This window comes from Archocentrus centrarchus, chromosome 23 (genome assembly GCF_007364275.1).
Source record: "Archocentrus centrarchus isolate MPI-CPG fArcCen1 chromosome 23, fArcCen1, whole genome shotgun sequence".
NCBI classification, from domain to species: Eukaryota; Metazoa; Chordata; class Actinopteri; order Cichliformes; family Cichlidae; genus Archocentrus; species Archocentrus centrarchus.
Genome location: NC_044368.1, coordinates 568,304 through 592,345, shown reverse-complemented (window position 1 = coordinate 592,345; position 24,042 = coordinate 568,304). Strand labels below are relative to the sequence as shown.

The 24,042-nt window shown below is 46.8% G+C and overlaps 1 protein-coding gene across 1 annotated transcript in view; it reads left to right on the top strand.

Moving 5' to 3' along the window:
• The first annotated feature begins 1,785 nt into the window (after positions 1-1,785).
• Positions 1,786-24,042, top strand: part of LOC115773535 (potassium voltage-gated channel, Shal-related subfamily, member 2) — a 105,281-nt gene continuing 83,024 nt past the window's right edge. Inside the window, exon 1 of the mRNA XM_030720332.1 lies at positions 1,786-2,897. Within this exon, the coding sequence (XP_030576192.1) occupies positions 1,786-2,897 (1,112 nt within the window). The remainder of the gene's footprint in view (positions 2,898-24,042) is intronic.

Here is a 24,042-nt window from a genome sequence, read left to right as displayed (position 1 = left end):
ATCTTCTTTGTTTTCACACTCAGGCTGCAGCTCGTCAGGAAAAGTGTCAGATCTAAAACCTCTTCGTCTCCAAAGCGTTTGTCCTGAGATGCTGTTTGGTGTCGATTGTCTGGAGCAGGTCAGGTCTGCAGGGTAAGTTAAAGCTGAGGTTTTCCTGCTGTGTCTCGCTTTTCTTTAAGAATCCAGCCTTCAGTCAGTGTCTGATTCTCAGCTGCAGATTCACTTCTGTCCTGTTGCTTCAGCAGAGGCTGAAACTTTGAGTTTAATCTGAGTGTTTCAGGACAAACACGCTTCATTTTATGGCTCAGTTATTTTCTGACAGCTTCTCAAACGTAACAGGACTTCCTGTAACGTTGTCTTTTTGCTGCACTTTCCATCATGTTTATGATGTTAAACTTACACCTGCTGATTTCCACTGACAGAAGGAACCATGTGACCAGAGCAGGCGGGTCACATGAACGCCTCACACTTGGACATCACACTGAGTCTGCTGCAGACATAACACAACACCTGAGCAGGAGTGAGAACAGCTTTTATTTAACAATCAGTGCCTGAAAGGAAACACTTTGCAATATTTCACCACAAAAACTCAAAATTGAGAAATTTTTTATTTCTCTTGCATTAATGTTCGGACCACTCAGATTCACCTGCTGACCCAAAGCAGGGAGCAGCCTGTAGTTTGGGAACCACTGAAGGGAACTACCTGCAGGTAAAAGTGTTTGGAAGACTTCAGATGTCATTAAGGTTTGAACCAAAGCAGCTGAACTCGTCTGTGAGGCTCTTTCCTTTAATCAGAGCAGAAAGCGAAGGAAAAGCGGCGGGTTTCTGTTGGTCTGGTTGTTTCTGGCCCTGTTGAGCTTTTTTAATGAAATGTATAAATGTGAAGCAGCTGCAGCTCAAACTTCTCCTCCTGATGGATTCTGACTCCTGCTGACTGAGGAAAAACACAAACTTCCTGCGCGCTCCCTGCTGCGCCTAAAACAATCACTTCCACCTGACGGGGGCGCGCGGACCTGCCTGCTGTCACCGCCCGGGGCTGATTACACAAACACACCCCGACACACGATCCTCGTGGCCCGGCGCGAGGACAGTGTAACAGTGCGTAAGGCGCCGGAGTCTCTCCATCTGATCCGCGGGGTTTCTCCACGACACGCCCCCATCCGGAGAGAGGAGGAGAGCGAGAAGGAGAGAGAGAAAGGAGGAGAGAGAGGACGGAGGGAGTAACGTGGGTTTCCGCTTCTCTCTCCAGCTGCACCTGTGTGAGCGGAGAACGAGCCGCTTCCAGCCAGCATCGAGTCTGTCCCCCGCGCTTCTCTTCGGATCTCCTCTCGTTCACGCTGACCTTTCCGTGGGAAGCTCGCGTTGGGCGGGGAGCTGATTACTGCGGATCACCGGGAACCTCGAGCGGGGAGACCCGGGGCAGAGCATGCCTGCGGCGTCCCCGTGCCAGCTCCGTGTCCGGGCGTGGAGCCGCTGAACTTGTTGCTGCGGGAACTGAAACCGGATTTATTTTGAGCAATTTTAGCAGAAAAGTGACGCTTTGAGAGTTTCTGAGTTTGTTTGAAGCTTTTCAAACAGTCTCTGCGCGTCTCCAGCTGTGGACACGCAGCACATGTGGATTTGTTTCTGATTCCTGGCGCATCGCTTTGGTGCGTAAAATCCTTTTCTCCTTCTGGATAAACTGGGCTCCTCAGCTGCTTCCCTTCTCCCCCCGGATGTCCTCTCGTGGCTCCGCTGCTGCCTGAACCTCCCTCTCTCGAACCTCCGCAGAGCTGCAGGAGCAGCATGGCAGCAGGAGTGGCCGCCTGGCTGCCGTTCGCCCGCGCGGCGGCCATCGGCTGGATGCCGGTGGCCAGCGCGCCCATGCCGCTGCCCCCGAAGGAGAAGCGGCGCGGGAAGGACGGGCTCATCGTGCTCAACGTGAGCGGCACAAAGTTCCAGACGTGGCGGGACACGCTGGAACGCTACCCGGACACCCTGCTGGGGAGCACGGAGCGGGACTTCTTCTTCCACGAAGAGACCAACGAGTACTTCTTCGACCGCGACCCGGACATCTTCCGCCATGTCCTCAACTTCTACCGCACCGGGAAGCTGCACTACCCGCGGCAGGAGTGCATCGCCGCGTACGATGAGGAGCTGGCGTTCTTCGGCATCATCCCGGAGATCATCGGGGACTGCTGCTACGAGGACTACAAGGACCGGCGGCGCGAAAACCAGGAGCGCATTCAGGACGACGAGGAGATCGAGCAGTCCAATGACCTGATTGCCGTGGACATGAGTTTCCGGGAGAGCATGTGGCGCGCCTTCGAGAACCCGCACACCTCCACCATGGCGCTAGTCTTCTACTACGTCACCGGTTTTTTCATCGCGGTGTCGGTGCTTGCCAATGTAGTGGAGACGGTCCCGTGCGGCACCGCACCGAACCGTGTCAAAGTGATGTCATGCGGTGAGCGGTACGAGCTAGCCTTCTTCTGCCTGGACACTGCGTGCGTCATGATCTTCACAGTGGAGTACCTGCTCCGCCTGCTGGCTGCTCCAAGTCGCTACAAGTTTGTGAAGAGCGTGATGAGCATCATCGACGTGGTGGCCATCATGCCGTACTACATCGGCCTGGTCATGACGGACAACGAGGACGTGAGCGGTGCCTTCGTTACGCTGCGCGTCTTCAGAGTGTTTCGGATTTTCAAGTTCTCGCGGCACTCTGCGGGACTTCGCATCCTGGGCTACACGCTGAAGAGCTGCGCTTCGGAGCTCGGCTTCCTGCTCTTCTCCCTCACCATGGCCATCATCATCTTCGCCACTGTCATGTTCTATGCCGAGAAGGGGATGTCCGGGAGCAAGTTCACCAGCATCCCCGCCGCCTTCTGGTACACCATCGTCACCATGACGACACTGGGGTAGGTGATGCTGACTGTGTGTGTCTGTGTGTATAAAGGAGGTGGAGCTTCATGGTCCAAAAATGGGTGGAGCTGAGATTTCGTTGGAGTTTTTGGTTTGAAAAAGAGGAAATCGGAGTGAGAGCAAATCTCTTTGGTCTCTAATGTTTCAAAGCTTTCAGTGTTTATCTTCAGCTGACAGATTTTAAACCAATCAGATGCTGATTGGTTTAAAATCTGTCAGGCTGTAGATGCTTAAAGCTGCTTTAAGCTGTTCATTCAGTTTCCTGCTGTTTTTCGCTGTCCGTGGTGCTGAAACTTGAGTTCTCTGTCAGCTAGTTTGTGTTTCAGAACTCACAAACACAGATTGTGGCGAGTTTAGGGAGCCATCTTGGATTAGAACTAAAAGAGTGAAAGTCACTTGTTTTTCTTGGCGACTCATGAAGAAGTTCAGTTGGAGCTGGCAGATACCAGAGAGTGAAGATCAGCCGGAGATGTTGTGCTGTAGATGCTTTCAGATGTAATTAGAATGAGTCTGTAGAGATGAGTGTGCAGCTTACTGTTAGAAGGATCCACTCATCAGATCGGATTATTTAAACAGAGAAGGTCCAGGTGTGAAAACGTGATTTTGGCGCTCTCTGATGATGGGCTCACAGCGTCTGAGCTTCACCTGCTGCAGTTTGGATCAGAAGTCCTCCTGTTTGTACAGCACGAGGCACGCGTCACTGCTTCTGTTTTTGTTCTTTTATGGTGGCAAAAAGCTTCTTGCAGGTGCTTTACCGCCACCTTCAGGCACTGTTAAAAAAAAATCAGCATTTTAGATCAAGATGCAGTTTCAGGAACTCTGATTTTCAGTGATGATTGAATATCTGAAGATCATGACCCTCCCTGCTGTGTGTCATCCTACAAACAGTCAGAGGGCACACACACACACGCACGCACACACACACACACACACACACACACACACACACACACACACACACACACACACACACACACCCACACACACACAGTTTTGGTGGTGTCTTCAGGTGTAACTCGGTGTTTTCAGGGTTATGGAGGTTGTGCCTGTCTTACCGGCTACATCGCCATGGTAACAGCAGTTTGTGAGCCTGGATCTTGATTGCTTGAAGCAGCTGAGAGTCAGAAACAGCTGAGGGACTGAACACAGGACCGCACACACGCTGCAGTGTTTGAGATTCATCCTGTAGTTTCTGGTGTGCTCAGTTCATCCTGAGTTTGTGAGTTTGAACTGAAGCCTTCAGGTTTAAACTTTGATGCTCAGGTGAAATGAGACACACACAGATGGCACCTGTCCGAGGACCCGCCCCACTAACCTGCTGCAGCTCACCTGTGGTTCGTCTTTCAGGTGTTTACAGGCTGCTGCAGCAGTCACTGTCACATTATGAGCTCTTTGTGTGTGCGTGTGTGTGTGTGTGTGTTTCATGTTTTTGTTGGCAAAGCCCAGTGACCCAACTCGACACAAACAGGCATGTATGATTAAGTCACATGACCTCCTGAAGGTGGGAGGGGGCTCACTGCTTAAGACCAGCAGGAGTTTATTTGGTGAAAAATACAGTTTATTAATTTTCAGAATCTGAATGAATGAAAATTAAAGGCAAATCTGGAAAAGGTGGAAATGTTTCCCCATAAAAGCATAAATGAGGAAAACTGCTCCCTCTCTCAGTCGTGTAATTTATTTACACCGATATAATCTACATAATTCAGGTGGAAGTGCTGACGTGCAGTTTTTTCTCAGCATTTCAAACGGCTTCAAGCTTATTAATATTTTCAGGGAATTCCAGACGGCCTGTGGGTGAAAGCTGCTGGGATCAAATCCTCTGCATGCTTAATATTCCAGCCGGATTTACGCAGCGATGCCGCCTCGTCCTTACAGAGCACCTCTGACTTGTTTGCACGTTTGTTTCAGTATTTTGGCAGCTTCGTCACGCGCCTGTGTTACTGATGAGGAGAGAGAAGCAGCAGGGTGGCTGATGGAGGCCAGCTTGTTGCAGGTTACTGAATGATATAACAGACGGCTGATTGCCTTAAAGACTGAACTCTGGGATTAAAGCGTCCTCTATAAAAACAGCAGATTAGCAGAGAGGTTGGAACCCGGCTGACTTCAGAGCCTCGTCTCTGGTTGGGTTTAGCTTCACGTTAAAGAACACGTGATCAGTTCCTGCTCAGCCTGTGGCCACATGGTTCGGCATGCTCGCTCAGAGTGGAATCACCTCCAGAGTAGAGCTGGGCGATATGGACCAAAAATATTATCTCAATTTTTTTTTAGCTGAATGGCAATATACGATATATATCTCGATATTTTTTTTAGCTGAATGGCGATATACGATATATATCTCGATATTTTTTCTTCCCAAAGGTATAAACAAAAAGGCACCTCTGAGTCAAAGCTACATGTCCCAGATGTCACACAGACACTTTTATTAACATTCAGCTGTAGATGTACATGAGAAACTGCTCAAAAATAAACTATTTGCATATTTAAATAATAATGCTACTCACATAAATTAATGCTTTTTTCCTCCATAACAAAAGACCCACAGCTGTGCTATTAAAATGTAACCAGAAAAGATACAGAGCAAAAATAGCAAAAGGCTGACTGATTCTTTAAAAAGCCAGTCTGCAGTGAAGTAGACTTCACCAAAGTACTTCCTCCTGTGTGTACTCCTGTACATCCAGTAACAAACATGTGAACAGACTGAATGAACAAACTTCCATCCTTCAGTCAGCAGGGTTAGCTAGCTCAGTATACCCATAGATATGTGCTGACGTATCACAGCAATGAGCCCACCCGGTCAATGCAGCGTCTACGTATCCGCCGGCTGCATCCTCAAAAAAGACCCACTTCCACTATTAAGGTCACGTGACTTACAATACAAACGGTACAAACCAACAGCCAGGTACTCTTGGGGGTCCGGGCGATACCAAAGCGTACAAATAGATGCAGTATGAAGTCTGTATGTACACAAAACACAGCGACAGCAGAGGATTTCAGGTTTCTAAAACTCTCCAAAAAACTGCTAAATCTAAAGTTGGCAACACTGCCGCGCGGTCACTTCCTGCATGATTTACAGGTGAAGCGGTGAGGGAGAGAGGCGGGGCAGGGTGAAGCTGTGCAGAGACAAACTAGGAGAAGACAAAGGTGAACTGGTGGATCTACAGGTATGATTGTAACGCAACATAGACTATATCGATATAAACGATATTGTCTCATCTTATATCGCGTATGAAAATATATCAATATTTCTTAAAAACTCGATATATCGCCCAGCCCTACTCCAGACCCCTGAGCTCAGTACCAGTACCAACAGTTTCTGTTAGTTATCTTCAGACCCTTCACATCCTGGTGACTTCTTCTCAGATGCTCTGTGCTGACACACACACACACATGCACACACACACAGCAGCAGCTCCTTGAAGTGACCTTCACCTCATGAATAAACTGTTTCTCAGCAACATTTTGAGGGAAATATTTTCTCCTGGATGATCTTCTGCTGCGATGATCTCTGCTTATCAGTCACAAATCATCTGTCAGGACTCATCACCTGCTAACTCAGAAATGCAGAAGCTTCTACGTATAGTTAACACCTTAAGAAGGTCTGTTAGAATCCAAACCACCGTCTGTTTATGAACCTGAAGAAGTGGTTTTAGATAACTAATAAATAATAAGTCTTTAAACATTGAAACAGAACTGAGTGAAGCTAGAACGGTCTAACATGTGAGGTGAAGCCTCATCTCCTGGATCAAAGTCTTCTGTGGTCTTTTGTTGGAGCGAAACCTTCAAAGCTGCATGAAGTAGTTTAATATTCTGCAGGAAATCATCTTAAAATCCAAACTTGTATAAAGGATAATTTTACCGGATGTTCTGCAGACCCTCCTCCTGGAGCAACGCCAACAGTTTTCATCTTACTTCAAAGCCAGCTTTCTTCAGGAAGCCTGCCGAGGGGCAGCACCTGGTGTGCTTTGCCTGTCTAAAGATGTAAACTGAGTGTTGAGAGCAGTGTGAGGTTCCTGCTCACAGGAGGCTCTTTGACAGACGTTTTTCATTGATATCCAACTCGGTTAAATCAGCAGAGCCGCTCTGCGTGAGCGTCACCAGAACGTAGGACTCCATCACATCTCCGCGAGTCTCATCTGGGCTTTTACTTTGCTGGAGTTGCAGTCAGCAGGTGACTTCCTGTGTTCCTTTCAGGCCGTTTCCTGCAGCAGATCGAGGTGATGTGGACTCCTCACAGGGCAGTAAATCGATGTCAGAGAGCAGACCTGGATGCAGGTTTGAAACGGAAACTTCAGGCCGACCTCGTTGGCGTCCACAGTCAGACTGTCGTTAGGCTCTGACCTCCTCCACGGCTGCTCTGCAGCTTCCATCCCAGCTGTCTCCTCTTCTTCTCCTCTCTCTGTGGGATGATACGCCATTAATGCTGCTAATTAAATTAATGCATTAGGCGCGCCGAACACACACAGTGATTATTCTTAATGGGCTCTGTAATGAAGCCACCTAGAGGAGCAGCCGAGCAGAAAAGATGGTTTGTGCCGTCAGAAGAGAGTTTGACTCGTCCCAAAATGCTGCTCCTGTGTAATCTGGAAATGACCGCTTTAATGACACTCTGAGGCTGGGGGGTGATTATTTTGGATGACAGACAATTAGAGCCAAGAAGAAGAGGAGGCTGATGAAGAGGCTTATTAGGTGAAGTGGAGGGATTTGCATTTTAGTGGTGATGAGGCTTTTCCCAAAATCTGCAGGAGCTGCAGTGAAGAGGAAAAACCTCCTTTGTTCCGACTCGCATGAATTCGTTTCCTGTTCTGTTGATGATTGGAGTCATTTAAAGCACTTTCTTCCCTCTGGAGAGGTTTCGGGTTTGTGAGGCACGTTGCTGTAGTTCATGTGTTTGGCTTTTGCAGTTCGAGTGAAGCAGAAAGCGAAAGCGTGTGCACACCGTGAGGTTCCAATACTGCTGCGATCTTTAAATATATCTAGATAAGTTTGGATTGATTAAGGCGGAGCTTCATGTGGTGCAGAAAAAAAAGGGTTTTCTCTGGATTTGCATCTTTTTTAGAGAGCCAGTCCACCAAAAATCAAGCCTCACCTGCTTGGCCACGCCTCTGCGCAGTGATTGGAAGTTTTATCTAAATAAATGGAGAGCGAGCCATACCTGAGATTCAAACCTGTAGAATCAGCAGTCAGATCTGCTACAGGTGCTTCAAAGGTTTGGAGACATTGTTCCAAAATAAATAATTTACATAAATAATGTAAATTATTTATGTAAATTATATATATTATATATATATATATATATATATTATATATATATTATATATATATATTATATAAATATTATATAAATAATTTACAGCGTTTCTTTGCCGCAGGTTTCTCCTGCACATGCCCAGAGCTTCACACCGGCTTCCATCCACAGCTGAGCCCACACGGCAGCACGATTGGCTCGTGTGTTTCCCAGCACGGAGCCGATTAGCTGTCTTAGAAAACTTCCCCAGTGTTTGATGCCCTTTGTGCTCATACTGCACCTCTGTCCACAGGTCATTTCCTGTCTCAGTGAGGTCATCGCCATGCTCAGGTTTGGCTCACTGTTTGGTTGTTCTGCAGAAACAATGTGCCAATCACACCCTGACAGGAGCCCGAGCTCAGCACCAGCAGCAGGTTTACACTCGTCACCTGCAGCGCAGGCGCCATGGTGCAGTTTGGCTAATTGGAAACATTGTGACCTCCTGTCATGTGATTGGTTTGTGTTGTTGGCAGGGTTACTGGATTTGTATAGGACAGGAATAAGAGAGGCAGACGCTGTGCTCCTAGCATCAAACTAACCTGGATGGAGCTTCAGGTCAGCGACTCGGCTCTCGTGGGCTGATTACATTCAGACGGTGTTTCCTGTTTCTGCTGCTCGACATCCTGTTAGCTCTTCGCTAAACGTCACCATGGTTACCACTTTAACACTGACCGTATCGTCAGTGTTTTAAACGGAGTGAAATGACCGTAATAACCACATGTTGCCTCTGAAGCACAATTTCTCAACTGGATTTTACAACAAAGTGCGTCTGTGCAAACATGGCGGCGGGATACGCTCAATGTTAAAGAAGTTACATCATTAAGCATTAAATTCACAACGTTCTTCCAAACAGCAAACCGAATAAAACCCGAAGGATGACTGACGTTTCACACTTCGAGCTGCTCTCAGCCAGAAACAGCAGATGTTTGTAAGCGGCAGCAGATCTCGTGATCTTCTGGCTTCGCGTGTTTGCAGCTGATGATGATCTGCGAGCTGAATCTGTGAGATGCAGTTCAGCTTCACGAGCAGCTTGTTGTTTTAAATGGGAACAAACTGTGTCCACACATGCAGTCTGACACCATCTGCTCAGCTCTCTGTGCAGGTTGTAACAGAGCTGTTTCAGTCACGTCCGCTGATGCTGATGATGCTGATGATGATGATGATGGGATCTGAGTCAGGGCTGTCTCCACATCACATCTCACCTGGTAACCAGAATTGTACTAGATTTTTGGGGGCTCATGATGTTTGATGCGGGGGTAATGTGACCCAGGTGGGTGCAGGGTGGGGGTGACACCTGAAATATCCGATGAGAGTGAACAGAAGGTAATGGCACCAACAAACCTATTTCAAAATAAGAGTGAGAAGGTCCTGATGGATAATTAAATAAATACCAGACACACCTGCTCAGCAGGGAGGAGTGAGGCAGCTGAAGGAGGTACCGGAGCCCTCACGGCTCGCTCGCCTCAGCGCATCACTCAGCAGCATCACACCTGAGTGAGCGACTCTGACCCAGCAGGAAGTCAGTCTGTCAGCGCGGGAGCCGCAGAAACAGGTAGCTCATCTTGTTTTGCTCCGCCCACCTCATCCTCGTCCTCTGGGCTGTCATTTAGGGCCGTTTTGGCCCTCCTCCGGCTCATTTACACACACTTTTGGCGTCTGTCACTCCCCACCTGTCAGCGTGTAGGGTCACACCAACAAACCATCTTTGTTCAACCTGAAAGCTGAAGAAATGTGGAGCGTGTAGGTGTGTGAAAGGTTGCTGATCATATATTACTAACCAGGAGCTCTACATGTGCCTCTCACTGAGGCCTCTTTATACGCTTTAAGCTGCACAGATAACACAAACACCTGAACATGTTTGCAGGGAACTGTTAAAGATCTCGATGAGCGGCAGTGATGTGACTGAGGCCCGGCTCGGCCTTTTCTCCTGCTTTCTGGCACGAGTTTTTCCTTCCAAACGTTCAGCTGCAGGATCGGAGGCTGTTTCCTCTTCCTCCTCCATCCTCCGCTCTCTCAGGAGGGCCGACTCCCTCCCCGCCTCCCCCTCTCCTCACTCCTTTGTGACGAGTCAGCCAAAACCAAATGGAAAACAATTTAGCCGAGTCGTGGCTTCGCCTTTTAGACACCAGAAATGAAATAATAGGCCGAGTGTCGGGGCTCATTGATCCGGAGCTGGCTGTGAATATCAATGACGGAGAGATAAATACACTGCTGCCCAGCTGCAGCTCACACACACACACACACACACACACACACACACACACACACACACACACACACACACACACACACACACACACACACACACACACACACACACACACACACTCTCAGCTGCAGGAAAAGAGCTCCTTTTATTTAAAGAAACAGCAGCTTCACTCAGAGCAGATGAAAGATAAACACACCCAAGAGGCTTCGCTCAGCTCACACTTTTCTTCTTCCTCATTTTTCTCTCGGCATTCTGGGATTACGGAGCAGCCAACGTTAGCGGAAAGGTGCCACAGACTGTCCCGGTGCTGCAGGTGGAAATAAGCGGCCGTTTGATTCCCTGTTCATCGTGGACAGATGCAGACAAATCACCAGTTAGTGCAGCTTTAACGTAAACACACCTGAAACACCTGAAACTGCCGTCGTTTTATTGTAAAACCATCCAAAAAACCAGACTCAATCAAATCTGCATGAAAAAAATTACATTTTCATCATCAACTAAAATCAAACCAGCCGATCAGAAGGAGGAACGGGAGGAGGAGGAGTGGGAGTGGGAGGAGCAGGAGCAGGAGGAGCAGGAGGAGCAGCACGTCCTTTCAGGATCAGTGTGAGCTGCAAAATCCCAAAACACGTCTCAGGAGGAATCGGAGCAGAACTCCAGGAGCTTCCACTTCCAGCAGCCTCTCCCTGCTGCCATGAGGTGAGAGGCAGGGGAACACCTGGACAGGTCATCAGTCTGTCTCAGGCCAACACACAGAGACAACCATTCACACACATTCACACCTATGGCTAACACACCGCACCAGGTACCCTAAACCCCACTACCTGCATGCCTTTGGACTGTGGGAGGAACCCGGAGAACATGCAGACTCCACACAGGAAGGCCCGATGGTGGATTCAAACCCAGGACCTTCCTGCTGTGAGGCAGCAGTGCTAACTATAATGTGTATAGTTTTTTGCTATTTTATTTTATTCTATTGAATTTTAGTTTTAGTTTTTAGTTTAGTTATTTGTTCTTACTCATCCTTTTCATTTTTTCTCTGTACTGAGCTGCTGTAATGCACAAATTTCCCCATCGTGGGATCATTAAAGTTTTATCTTATCTTATCTTATCTTATCTTATCTTAACCACTGCACCACTGTGCTGCCAAAGATAGATAAATGCTCTGTGTGTGTGTGTGTGTGTGTGTGTAGTTTGTAGTCTTTTGATCATGATGCGCTGTGATTGTAAAAGCTTTAAACAGTTTGAGAGTCAGCACAAGTCTGCAGAACCGGAGCAAACAGGAAGGTCAGTTTATCCTCTCAGGAAATCACTGCATGGAAATCAAACCGCGTGTTTAGATCCACACTGAAACTGACGTTTTTAGATTCTCGCCCACGGCAGGAAGCAGCCGCGAGCCGCGAGCCGCGGAGCTGCGGAGTGAGACTGTATCCTGAGCCTCGCTGACACTGACTGTGGGTTTGTTCCTGGATTTGTAGGAGGAACGCTGGCTGATCCGTTCAGAGCCCGTCAGCAGCGAGCGGCAGAACAAACGCTCAGACTTTCTGCTCCGAAGGTTTTCCATTAAAGTGTCACAGCTCCCCTCACACTCTGTGTCAGCCTGCCTCCGTCTGCACGTGCTCAGTCCACCCGGGCCGTCAGTCAGAGGTCCTGCAGTTTGTGGTCATCACACAAATGTTCACTTCCTCTGTGATTTTGAGTTCACGCTGTGCCTTTAAAGGCTTCTGCTGCCACTTTATCGGTTAAATCACAGATGAATTGGTGGCGAGTCTCTGAGTCCGGCCCAGGAACCCGACTCAGCATGAACCCACCGGGAGCTGCTTCACAAAAAGGTGTCGTGGAACCACAAAGAGAACACCGAAGGCAGGTGCTCGTTCTTATAGGTGATCGAAGAATCCAAAGTGTGAAACGATCAGAAACCTGCAGGGCGCCCAGCAACAGGCTCCTGCTGAGCATCCCTGTGGTCACATGACCTCACCATAAATCTCATTTATCAGTTAGGATCTGATGAGAAACAGGAAGTGACTGTAACTGTGGATCAGACGTGTCTTATTGTTCGAGCCGTTTCTGTCCTGCGCTGCAGGGAAGGTAAAGCAAAGGCTTTAAAAGGTGAAATGAAAACGCAGCAGCAGGAGAACGCAGATCCCAGCACGGAGCAGGATGTGAATAAATGTTCCCAAATAGAATTTCACAAACACAGCAGTTAACAGAGGAGTTCAGATTTAGAGGCTGGAGCAGAGCTGCAGGTTTCTGCCTCTGACACAGGAAGTCCATCCTTCCCTGTGTTCACGGAGAAATGTTCCTTTAACGTCATTTAAAGGTTCTCTGCAGAACAAAACTCTGATGAAACAAGAAAACCTTTCAACAGTCCGAATCTTTCCTGTCTGCATGCAGCAAATAACAAACATCAGCCCCCAGGCCTGAAAATGGGAAGCAGCAAAGCTGCAGTTCCTCTGACATCCAGCAGAGGCGCCACAGTGAGTCAGTCCCACAGACTCCCATGTTAAATAAGCATGTTTGCAGCTGATACAGAAACTGCTTTGGCCTCCTTAATAACAGCTGCACGGGCGGAGGATGCTTCTATCACTCACCTGTTTAACCTGGATTTAAAGTTTGCAGTGAATGCAGGAGTTACAGCTGTAAACAGAGCCCCTCCCACATCCATTTGCTCCTCCCACATCCTGAGCTCCTCCCACATCCCTGAGCTCCTCAGCCTCAATCGGGTTAAGTGATGACGCAGAATTCCATTTCCAGGTCCAAACTGTGCTGTGTCCCTCGTTGTTTTAACCGATCCATATTAATAAAAACACACACACTCAGCTGTCATTTTACCGACGAGAAAGAGGAAACAGCTGCAGTTGATGACATACGTTACAATCTTCTGTAATAGTCAACAGTCATTGGTTCTGCCATCGCTGTTTATTTGGGAGCATTTGGACCCGGAAATGACGTCGGATTTGAAGACCTGATGGTAAGAGCTGTTATCCAACTAGAGACAGCACTCCACCCTCACACCCAAATATGGTCACATGACAGCAGCCAAATACCATTGTGTGTCCATCCTCTATATACAGTCTGATTTGTCCACTGACAGGTACAGAGAACACACACACACACACACACACACACACACAGCAGTGTATTATTCAGTCTGAAGATGAAATATGAAGTGACTTTACAGAAACCCTTCCTTCTTCATCTCTACAAAAACTCAAGCAGACGAGCGTCTCTGAAGGAGGTGATGGACTCCTGCAGGGCCTTCAGAGACCGCTGAAGCTCTTCTTCTCTGTTTCACTGCTCTGACTCAGAGCTGAAACCTGAGTGACTCATCGGCTCTTCAGCTGAGAGCGTTTGCAGAGTTATTACGTTCAAGTAGAAACCGTCTCACTTTTCTTTTCAGCTGCAGTCACAGAACTTTATGCCTCTGGATTCATTTACGTGATCTGACTTCATGTATAATATAAGTGGGTATCATCTACGTAACAATGGAAACATACGCAGTGATTGTTTTTAAGTATTCAGTGCAGGGCTGCTCGATTACAGAAAAATCATGATCACAATTATTTAACACGATTATTCGCTGGCTTTGTAAACACTGCATTTATTGACCTTAAAGAGCAGAGATTACCTGAAATCTGCTGCAATCTCATTAAAATCAACACGAAACTGAAAATAAAATATAAGAATATCATCCATCCATCCTCTTATCCTGTTCAGGGACGTAATCGATGACGCTGACTACACTGATATGGAGACGGTACTGCCCCATATCTTCCTGTAGTGCATTACAATTACAAAGTCACATGATAAGTGGAAGAAAACAGATGGGTTATAAAACACGACGCTTCAATGATAAAATTCCACGTTGACTCATTTTTGTAGTCGACATCATCGATTACGTCGATGAATCGTTGCAGCCCTGAAAGTGAAATAAGTTCCTTGTTACTAAAAGTGATTCTACAGTATGTTTCACTGATGCAGCTACAGGACAGTTTGGAGACTTTACAGCAGCTGTTTGTTCCATCAGTTCGTACAGAGCTGGAAAAAAGGCTTCTTCCTGCTTTCTGCTCCGTCTTCAGGAACACACTACAGAAGGATTTGCAGCTCTCCCAAATGATTTCACCCATTGACTTTAAAATGTGCATAAACAATTTTGTTACATCATCACTGGGACTTTGTTCTTGTTTTAATATGACTGTGTAAACATTTGGGATTTTACTTATTTATTGTATTATTTTGTTGTAAAAATATTATGTTCTCTCTTACAAATGACACACTGAGTCTCGATGGGACTACCTGTATAAATAAAGGTTAAATTTAAGTAAAGAAATGACTTTATTCTCCGCATTTTGACTTTTTTCTATTATTTTTGACTTTATTCTCAAAATGCACAATTCATTTTTTTCCTCAGTGTGGCCCTAAAACGCCTTCGTAGGTTACGGCGTATTTCCTGCTCAATAATTAATGATAATTAACACATGTGCACCTGCACAAGCCTAAGAGCAACATTGCTGGTTACTTCTATAGGCCCCAAAGACGCCACGCTGCAGAATATATCAGGGCTAAAAGCATACTCCACATGACACAATCATTTTAATAACAATAATCGTTTTGTGTTGATTACGCTGTTTTGTGTTCCTTTGGAGCCAAACTGAAATGGAGCGGGGCGGGTGGGGTGGGGGGGTTGGTGACGACAGCGAACATGGACAGAAACCTGCAGGGTCTGCGCTGCTCGTCCTTCACTTTATTTCCCTGAGCTCAGCGTGTTTCTGTGCAGCAGCGTTCAGTCTGTCAGTTTGGGGTTGTGTCATTGTCGCCCCCCCACTGCACCTGTTGTGCATTTCATTAAGAGCAGACCCCTCTGATACTGACCCGTTAACTGACTTGAAGCTGAACTCTGATTAAAAAGTGTTTAGATAGAAGATAAAAATGAATGCCTCTGAACATTCAAACATTCTGACCATGATGATTTCTCTGCTCTCGCTCCTGAGGACCGATTAAAACCTGCCGTTTGGTCTCTGAGTCAAATTCAGAGGCCTTTCATCAGCAGAGATGGTCCTCCACACATCGGGGTGTGTGTGTGTGTGTGTGTGTGTGTGTGTGTGTGTGGGGGTAGAAGCAGCGGCGTGTCGATAACATGAAGAAGAAACTCTTTGTGTCGACGATGAGGAGAAGAAAAGAGAGCTGCAGCTTTGATGTCTGCAGAAACACACAAACAGGCGTTTAAGACCTTCTGTTATCGGACTTAACGAGCTCAGGGCCTCGCTGCTGTCGCCACGGCAACCAGTTTACCTGCGGCCTCAGCCTCGCTCTACGTTCAGCTCCGTCACACTGAAGGTTTCTCATTCATTCACTCCTCCCCTCGTCTGTTTAACGTGCAGCTGGTTTCCACCTTAATCATCTGTGGAGAGCAGCTCGTCCTTCTCTGACTCGCAGATGACAGAACCCGAGGGCAGCACGGGAATCAAACCCAAACCTACCTGAGGGGCTGCGATCACACCACACACCTTCAACCATCGGGAGCAGGAGTTAAAATCAGGTTCTCTTCCTGTGTGAAGGATCATTCTGTACTCTCAGGCCTTTCAAACACAGTGTGTATCTGTGAGACACACACACACACACACACACACACACACTCTGATCTCCGGCCTGCTGGTCTCTAATGTGCATCCCGACCTTCCACAAACAAACTGAACTGTGGAAATTAGCCGGCGAGCAGCAGAGCTGCTCCACAACAGGACCGGAATCACGGAGGCGCCGAGTAAAACACATATTTATGAGCTGATTTACAGCGTTAATGTGTTTCCTGCGTCTGTGACGAGGGTGGTAATGGATTTGTGTTTGTGTTTGTGTGTCGGGGGAGTTTGACTTCTAATGAGAAACACATCATAAAGAAGCGAGAACAGGCTGTTTCTGCTCTCCACCATCAATCAAACACACAGTTTCTCCTCAAACGGCCCATTTATGGAGCTTTATTGGGTTTTATTGAGATGTTCAGACCTCTGGGAGGAACTGGAGCTGTTTTTAATCTCAGAGAGACAAACAACGAGTCGCTCAGTGGATTTAACTCTGTGACAACAGCAAAGCCGTCCTGTGCTGAAAGGACTAGCTGAACTTTTAAGTTTAAAACAACCAAGTTTAACCAAGAAAAGCACAGGCTAAATATGAAGGACGGGCGGAGCCACCGTGACCTCACCTGGTGACCTGTTTGTTGGAGCTTTGACTGTTTCTTTGATCAAATATTTGAACAAGAGGGTGGAGTGCAGGTACCTGCCAATCAGTGCTCAGTAACATCCAAATAAAATCCTTGAATTTCACCCAAACTGGAGCTCCGCCTCCTTGGACGGTCTGTTAGTCCAGTGAATAGAATAGAATAGAATGCCTTTATTGTCATTATACAGGATGTACAATGAGATTGGAGGGCCACTCCTGTTCAGTGCCATGTAACAGAAAATCAAACTCTCTAAAATAAAAATATTATGAAAATATTATAATCTAGTATGATCAATATAATGAAGAGATATACAGAAATAAACAATGTGTAAAATATACAAATAATAGCATGTATAAAAATATATACATACATTGGTGCATCTGTACATTGTAAGAAAAGTAAATATGTGTATACATATAATAATGAAGATGATGAATATTGCACTTGGTGAATGAATATTGCACTAGTGAATGAATACTGGATATTACACAATATAGGAATGTCAGATATTGTTCAGTATGAATAATATAATATTGCACAGTTACAGTGGGTGAGTGTGTGAGTTCAGGGTGGTGATTGCTCTGGCGAAGAAACTGTTCCTGAGTCTGTTTGTTCTGGCTTTGATGCACCTGTAGCGCCTGCCAGAGGGCAGCAGGTCAAACAGGTCAAAGCCAGGGTGTGAGCTGTCCTTGATGATGTTCCTGGCTCTGCTGATGCAGCGGGAGGTGTAGATGTCCATCAGGGAGGGGAGAGGGCAGCCACCGATTCTTTGTGCTGTCTTGACTACCCTCTGAAGCCTGACCCTGTCTGCCTCAGTGCAGCTGCCGTACCATACTGTGATACAGTAGGTCAGCAGGCTCTCAGTGGATGAGCGGTAGAAGGTCAGCAGCAGGTTGCCAGCAGTGAAGCCACAGCAGCCATATTATTGGTCAGATAATTACATTAAAAATGCTCCAAAAGGCTCCAACAGCACAAATACGGTCCAGAGGTCCAGTTCAGGGACTCCAGTTAGCTGAGGGGAAGCCAAGCAGACAGCTAGCAGCTACAGCCGCCTGTGTCACCATTCACCTGTCAATCAAGAGAGGCCACGCCCCTAATAATGCAAACTTTAAGCCTTAACCCCCTGCTGTCAATGGACACGCCAGAGCGTCATTTAAGATGATGCAGCATCACTGAGTGCTGACAGCACGGAATTCAAACTACGCACCAGTTTTTAAATTGTGTTGATAAAACAGGTAAAACCAGAGTTATGATCAATGAGTTATACCATGCTTTTTCCTGTTTATTGTCCTCATGTTGATGTGCGTTTGGTGCAGAAAGGTAAAAACTGGATCTTCACTAATAGAAGTGCTTGACGTCCCCTTCCCTACTGGGGGAAAAATGCTCCATATCAACCAATCGAAACATTATACGGCAGCAGTATGAGGCTTTGAATGCATTTTATATAAACAGCTTTATGTGACTTTGTTATGTGACTTTAAATACAAATGATAACATTTGTATTTAAAGTTATATAAAGTTATATATAAAGTTCATTAAACATGTTTGTGGTTTTCACAGATTTGGTGTTTTTTGTGTGGTTTTAGGTCCAGTGTGTCAGAATGAAACAATAACTGTACAGTCACACATGTGAGGCTGTGCTGAAAACAATGATAACAAACAAGGTAAGAAAAAGGTGAGATATGAAGGTAAAAGCAAAAGGAGTCAAAAACAGCCAATTACAGCCCAGAGGGTGGATCCAGGTTAAACATGTGAGTTATAGAAACATCCTGTAACTGAAATTATCCACAGAGACCAAAGCAGTTTCTGTATCAGGCTGTAAACATGGTTATTTCTGCTGGGAAGGTTTAACATGGGAGTCTATGGGGACTGACTGTGGCGCCTCTGCTGGACGGCAGAGGAACTGCAGGGTTCAGGAAGCGGCGGCCTGATCAGATCTGCAGGAATCATTTAGTTAGAAATTCCACACATAATTCCTCGTTGGAAATCGATGGCTTTGATAAACAGAGACTGCTGGTGTTTGGTCTCCACCTCCATCAGGCTGATTACTTATTCATGCTGTCGGTGTGGGCGGAGCCGCTGCTGATGGAATTACAAACACATGAATGTGAGGAAGAACAGCACACTAAACATTCCCATCAGTGAATTATTAAGGAACCCAAAGTGTTTGAGAACTCCGAGCCAAGCGGCCGCTTCGTTTGGAGCCAAACACAAACTGAAAGGAGGCGCTGACAGCGGCTTTGTGGTCTGCTTACCTCCTCCAGCTTCAGCACAATAGAGCCCAAAATAGAAGCGCCACTGTTGTTTCTACTGCTGCCACACACAGCGTCCAAAGACAACAATGAAAACAATTCACAGCAGGAGTGCGTGGATTCATACACACACAGGAACACATGAGTGGCTGCACCTGCTCAGGTACTCCGATCACCGTGACTGACACGTGAAAGCAGACTGGGTGCTGAGATCACTTCCTGTTCGTGGCGCTATCGAGCCCGGAAACTGCGTGTGCAAAGAGGACTGTGTTTTCAAGCAAAAAGAGCAAAAAGGACGCATTTCATTCAAAGCGGGTTCAGTTTCTGTGCACGGAACCTCAACCACACAAAATCCCGCTGGCCAACATCTGGCGCGTCACACTTTAAGCTGACAGTGCGCGTGCGCGCGTCCGTCTGTGGGGCTCTGCTTCTATTTTTAGATTTTTAATTTTTCCTTCTGCAGCCGGCCCGGAACCTCAATAAAAACCAGATTACACTCGTTCATTTCCACCGAGAGCAGCAACAGATGATGCAAGCGGAGGTCGACAGGACCGCACTTACCGGCACCGGCGTGCGCGCGCGCGCGCGTGATGTTTATCTGAAGAGGCGCCGGAGCCTGAATGAGGCTAAAAATACAAAAGCAGCTGCTGAGGCCTCCGCTCTGCTTCTTACTGACTGAAACACACACACACACACACACACACACACACACACACACACACAGTCACAAAGACTCACACACACTCTCTCTCTCACACACACACACTCTCACACAGACTCACACACAATCTCTCACACAGACTCACTCTCTCACACACACACACTCACACACATAGTCACAAAGACTGACACACACTCTCTCACACACACACAATCTCTCACACAGACTCACACACACATTCTCTCTCACACACACTCACACAGACTCACACACTCACACACAATCTCTCACACAGACTCACTCTCTCACACACACACACTCACACACATAGTCACAAAGACTGACACACACTCTCTCACACACACACTCTCTCTCACACACACACACTCTCTCTCACACACACACACTCTCACACAGACTCACACACAGTGTCATGTCCTCGCTCTTTGACTCAGGGTTTGGGGTTCTTGTCTCTGGTTTTTGACTTCTTTATGATTTTTTGGTTCACACAGTTCCACTTCGTCCTTCCTCTGTGGCTTCAGTCTGTGTGGTTCTCTCTGTGTGTCGTTACTTCCTGTTTATTTTGTGAGTCTTTTTCCTTGTGCTGTGCTTTTAGTTTTGCTTCCTTTGTGTGGCCTGTTGGGATTGTGTGCACCTGTGCCTCCCCAGCTGTCTCTGCTCCCCTCAGTCACCCTCCTGTGTGCACACTGTCTCGGTGTCAGGTCGTCTGTTTCCTGTTTCCTTTCCTACAGTTTGCAGTGTGATGTCTCTGTTGTTCCTGGATGCCTGCCATTGGTCAAATAAAGACCCGTCTTCGGATCGCCTGGCCTGCCTCAACTTTTGCGTGCTGCTCATAACTAATGGCCTGCATATCCAGCAGATCGTGGCGCACTGCTGTGGTGTGTGCTGTGGTGTGTACAGCACTGTGTACAGGGGAAGAAATGAACTGAAATGCCTCTGGGCAGATACTTTGAAGTGGGCTGGGACAGAAACTGATGGAAATGTTATAATGATGTAAATATGCTGCACGTGCTCACAGCTTCATTACAGCTCAATCCTGAATGCTCACACGGTCAGGCTGCGGCTCCAGATAAGGAAGTGATGGGGATGCTTCCCTCCATCTTTGCTGTGATAACGAGCTGTGAAAAAGAAAGCATTGAAAATAAACGGCAGCATCTGAACTCAGATTTGGATGCTGAGCGGCAGATTTCTGAAACCCGGAGCTTCTTCATCCATTTTGTCTGGTTGGTATTTGAGCTCTCGGGCACAACTTCATCTTGATTTTCCAAATTTTAGGATGCACGGCTCAACATGCTGCTCAGAGTTTGGGTAATTTTAAAGACACTTGCTCTGCAGAGATGGTGACTTGTTTACACCCATCTAAAACTGAGGATGAAGAGGAGACTGCAGGAAAACAGTTGAAGGTGGAGAAATGTCAGCAGATTTGTATAACACTGTAAATTTATGCAGCGCTGCATATGCAGAGATGAATAACACCACCCACTTTTCCTCCATGGAGCAGCAGGAGCACAGAGTAGTCCAGCTTAGACCCAGTTTAGCAGGAGTCCAGATGAGACTGGGAGCACTGGTGCTGAACCTTCTGCTCCTGTTGTTGCTCACTGTTGATTTTTCCTTCTGATTAATTCAAACCTTCAACCTCATCATCCATCAGTGTTAACAGGTCATTATATCACCCTGACAGCTCTGTGTGTGTGTGTGTGTGTGTGTGTGTGTGTGTGTGTGTGTGTGTGTGTGTGTGTTATATAATCCATTTGGCTTGGAGGGTAATTACTGCAGCAGGTGTGGATCTGAGAGGAGAGGCTCACCTTGTTTCTACATAATACCGGGTTACAGTGACACACACACACACACACACACTCTCTCTCTCTCTCTCCTGGCAGTAAAACAACAGTAATCTGTGAGGCTCACGGTGTGGCAGCTCTCTGTGTGCTCTCATGTTTTTGACATCTCCTGCTGTCTGCCCCCCCCCCCCCTCCTTATTGGACGTTTGGTTCTTCTTTCTGATTTCATTGGAAAGACGAGTCACTTGTGTTTTCATATTTGGTTTATGAGATGTTACTCTGCAATGCTTGAACCAGTGAGTATCTTTCTAACCTCATGGAAGGACGTTTTACCTTCTAAGATGTGAGATGTTCAGCATCCTCCTGTAGTTTGGTGGGTACTGTGTAACCCCACGTTTCCTGAGACGGTTCTCTTTTAAACATCCAGATGGTTGGTGTGCTCTTCCAGGTGGTGGTAGAGGTTTGGGAGTTTCTACCAGTTTAATGTGGTGCTCGTTCAGGCTGCTGTAGAGCTGTTGGAGAGGATGTAGGTGGTTTCTTTGTAGTGCAGCATTTCTGGGATTTTGTTGGCAGTTCTGTTATCGTTGATTACCCCTCAGTATCGTTAGTATGTTTGTTAATAAGATTATAGCAAAACTACTCGTCTGATTCAAAAGTGACCCCGAGATCACTGATTACGTTTTTACTGTGACTGGTTCAATTTAAAAAAAAAAAAATCCAGGAAAATAGAAGAAAAAAATCTCTATCTTCAAACATTACATGCTGTGGAGGGCCAAGAACTCTTCCCAAACTCAACGCCATCTGGATCCGATCCAGAGTCTGGATTTGCAGGCGAATTTAAAACTCCATGTGACACAACTTTAGGATCAGTCGGATCGCTCAGTTCCTCTTCTATCGCCCACCCCACACATCGTTTCTCATAACGTGGAAATGAAGAAGAAGAAGAAAGAGCTTTATTTGTCACATACATATACATGCAGTGAAATTCATTCTCTGCATTTAACCCATCACACACATGGAGTATGTAGTAACCACAGCACAGCATGGAGCAGGGGGCAGCCAAAGGGCGCCCGGGGAGCAACCTGGGGGGGTGGGCTTGCTCAGGGACCCACAGTGATGCCAGCCCGAGGATTTGAACCAGGGTCCTCTCAGTGATGAACCCTCTTCTTCTCCCCTAGGCCACCACTCCTAGGCCACCATAAAATTAAAGTTATTTTACTTCAGCTTTTTAAACCTTTTTAAACAGCAGCAGTGTCGTCTCTGTGATTCAGACCAGCTGAAACGTCTGCTTCTTGTTTTACAGTCAGTGAGTATGTGTTAGACATCATGTAGGTGGTTCTTGGGGACCATGAGGAGCTTCGGAGACACAGTGGTTTTGTCCTCATCAGGTAGTCCTGGTGGTTTGGGAGCTTCTAACAGTCTGTGATGTGGTTCTGTTAGGTTGTTTTGCTGCTATTGAAGAAAACGTAGGTGGTCTCTATACGCTTTCAGGTGGTTTCACTGATGAAGATCAAGGTGTTTTTACAGGAGGTTCTTGTGGTCCTTTCAGAGAGTCTAGTGGTTCTGCAGGATGTTACAAGGTAGAGTCTCCAGTAGGAGAGTCTAGTGATTTTGGTGGTAGATCTGTTGATACTCTTCAGGTGGACTTTCAGGTGGTCACTTAGGAGTCCTGAAGGATTTTTTTGTAGCTAGTGAGGATCTTCAGAGGATCTTTCATGCGGTTCTTGTGGTCAATGAGGACATTTAGAGACGTGCTCAGTGGTTTTATACTCATCCAGGCAGTTGCTGAGGTTCTGCGGCTTCTTTGGATGGATCTGTGTGTCACTACAGAGGAGATATAAACACACACAAACTGCTGAAACTAGAATAGCGCAGCGACTCAGAGGGTAAGAAGAGTGGAAGAAGCAGGAGGTGAAGCTGTGCAGTGCTGATGAAGAAAGCACGGAGCTTTGATGTTCCCTCCTTGAGGTGAGCAGCCATCAGTCAGTGACTCAGGGTTTAGTAATGATGCGATCAGCTGAGAGGGGCTGACTGGAGTGGTGGAGTTGATCAAACAGCTCAGCAGAAGAGTCTCTGCAGGGCTTCCTCTTGATTCATGCAGCTGCTGTTTGTTCAGAGCGGGCGTGTGATGGATGGCGTGCTCGCCGCCGCTGCTCGTTTTCCACTGTTTCTCTGGGCTTTGTATCGACCTGTAATCTGTTTCATGTGCCGCAGCGGAGACTGTTTGTTTCTACAGCAACAAAAAATGAGCGTGGGTTCGAATCCCGCAGTGACGCTCCGTCTGCAGTCACATAATTCACTTCCTTTGTGTCATCCTTTGGTTTATTAAAGCCGTCCTGCTAATAAAATCGTGCTGTTTTATACTCTGAAAGGACGGATGACAGTTGGAGCTCGACGCTGATCCATTTACGGTTAAACAGACTTTCTACTCTGCATGAACGCTTTATACAGCATGTCTCATTCACACATTCATATTCAGCACCAGAGCCGGCCCAAGCCTTGAAGGGGCCCTAAGCAAAATTTGATTTGGGCCCCCCCCCTCACACCACTTCATTGTCCCCTAAGCCTAACCGTTATTAATGCTGCAAGGTTGAAGTTGAATATTTTTTGGGATGCATCGCTGTTTCAGTTTCAGCCCATTGAAAAACAATGTATTTCAATATGATGCACTTTGTAAAACTATGTCCAAGACACTGAGGACGCTGGGATAGGTATCAAT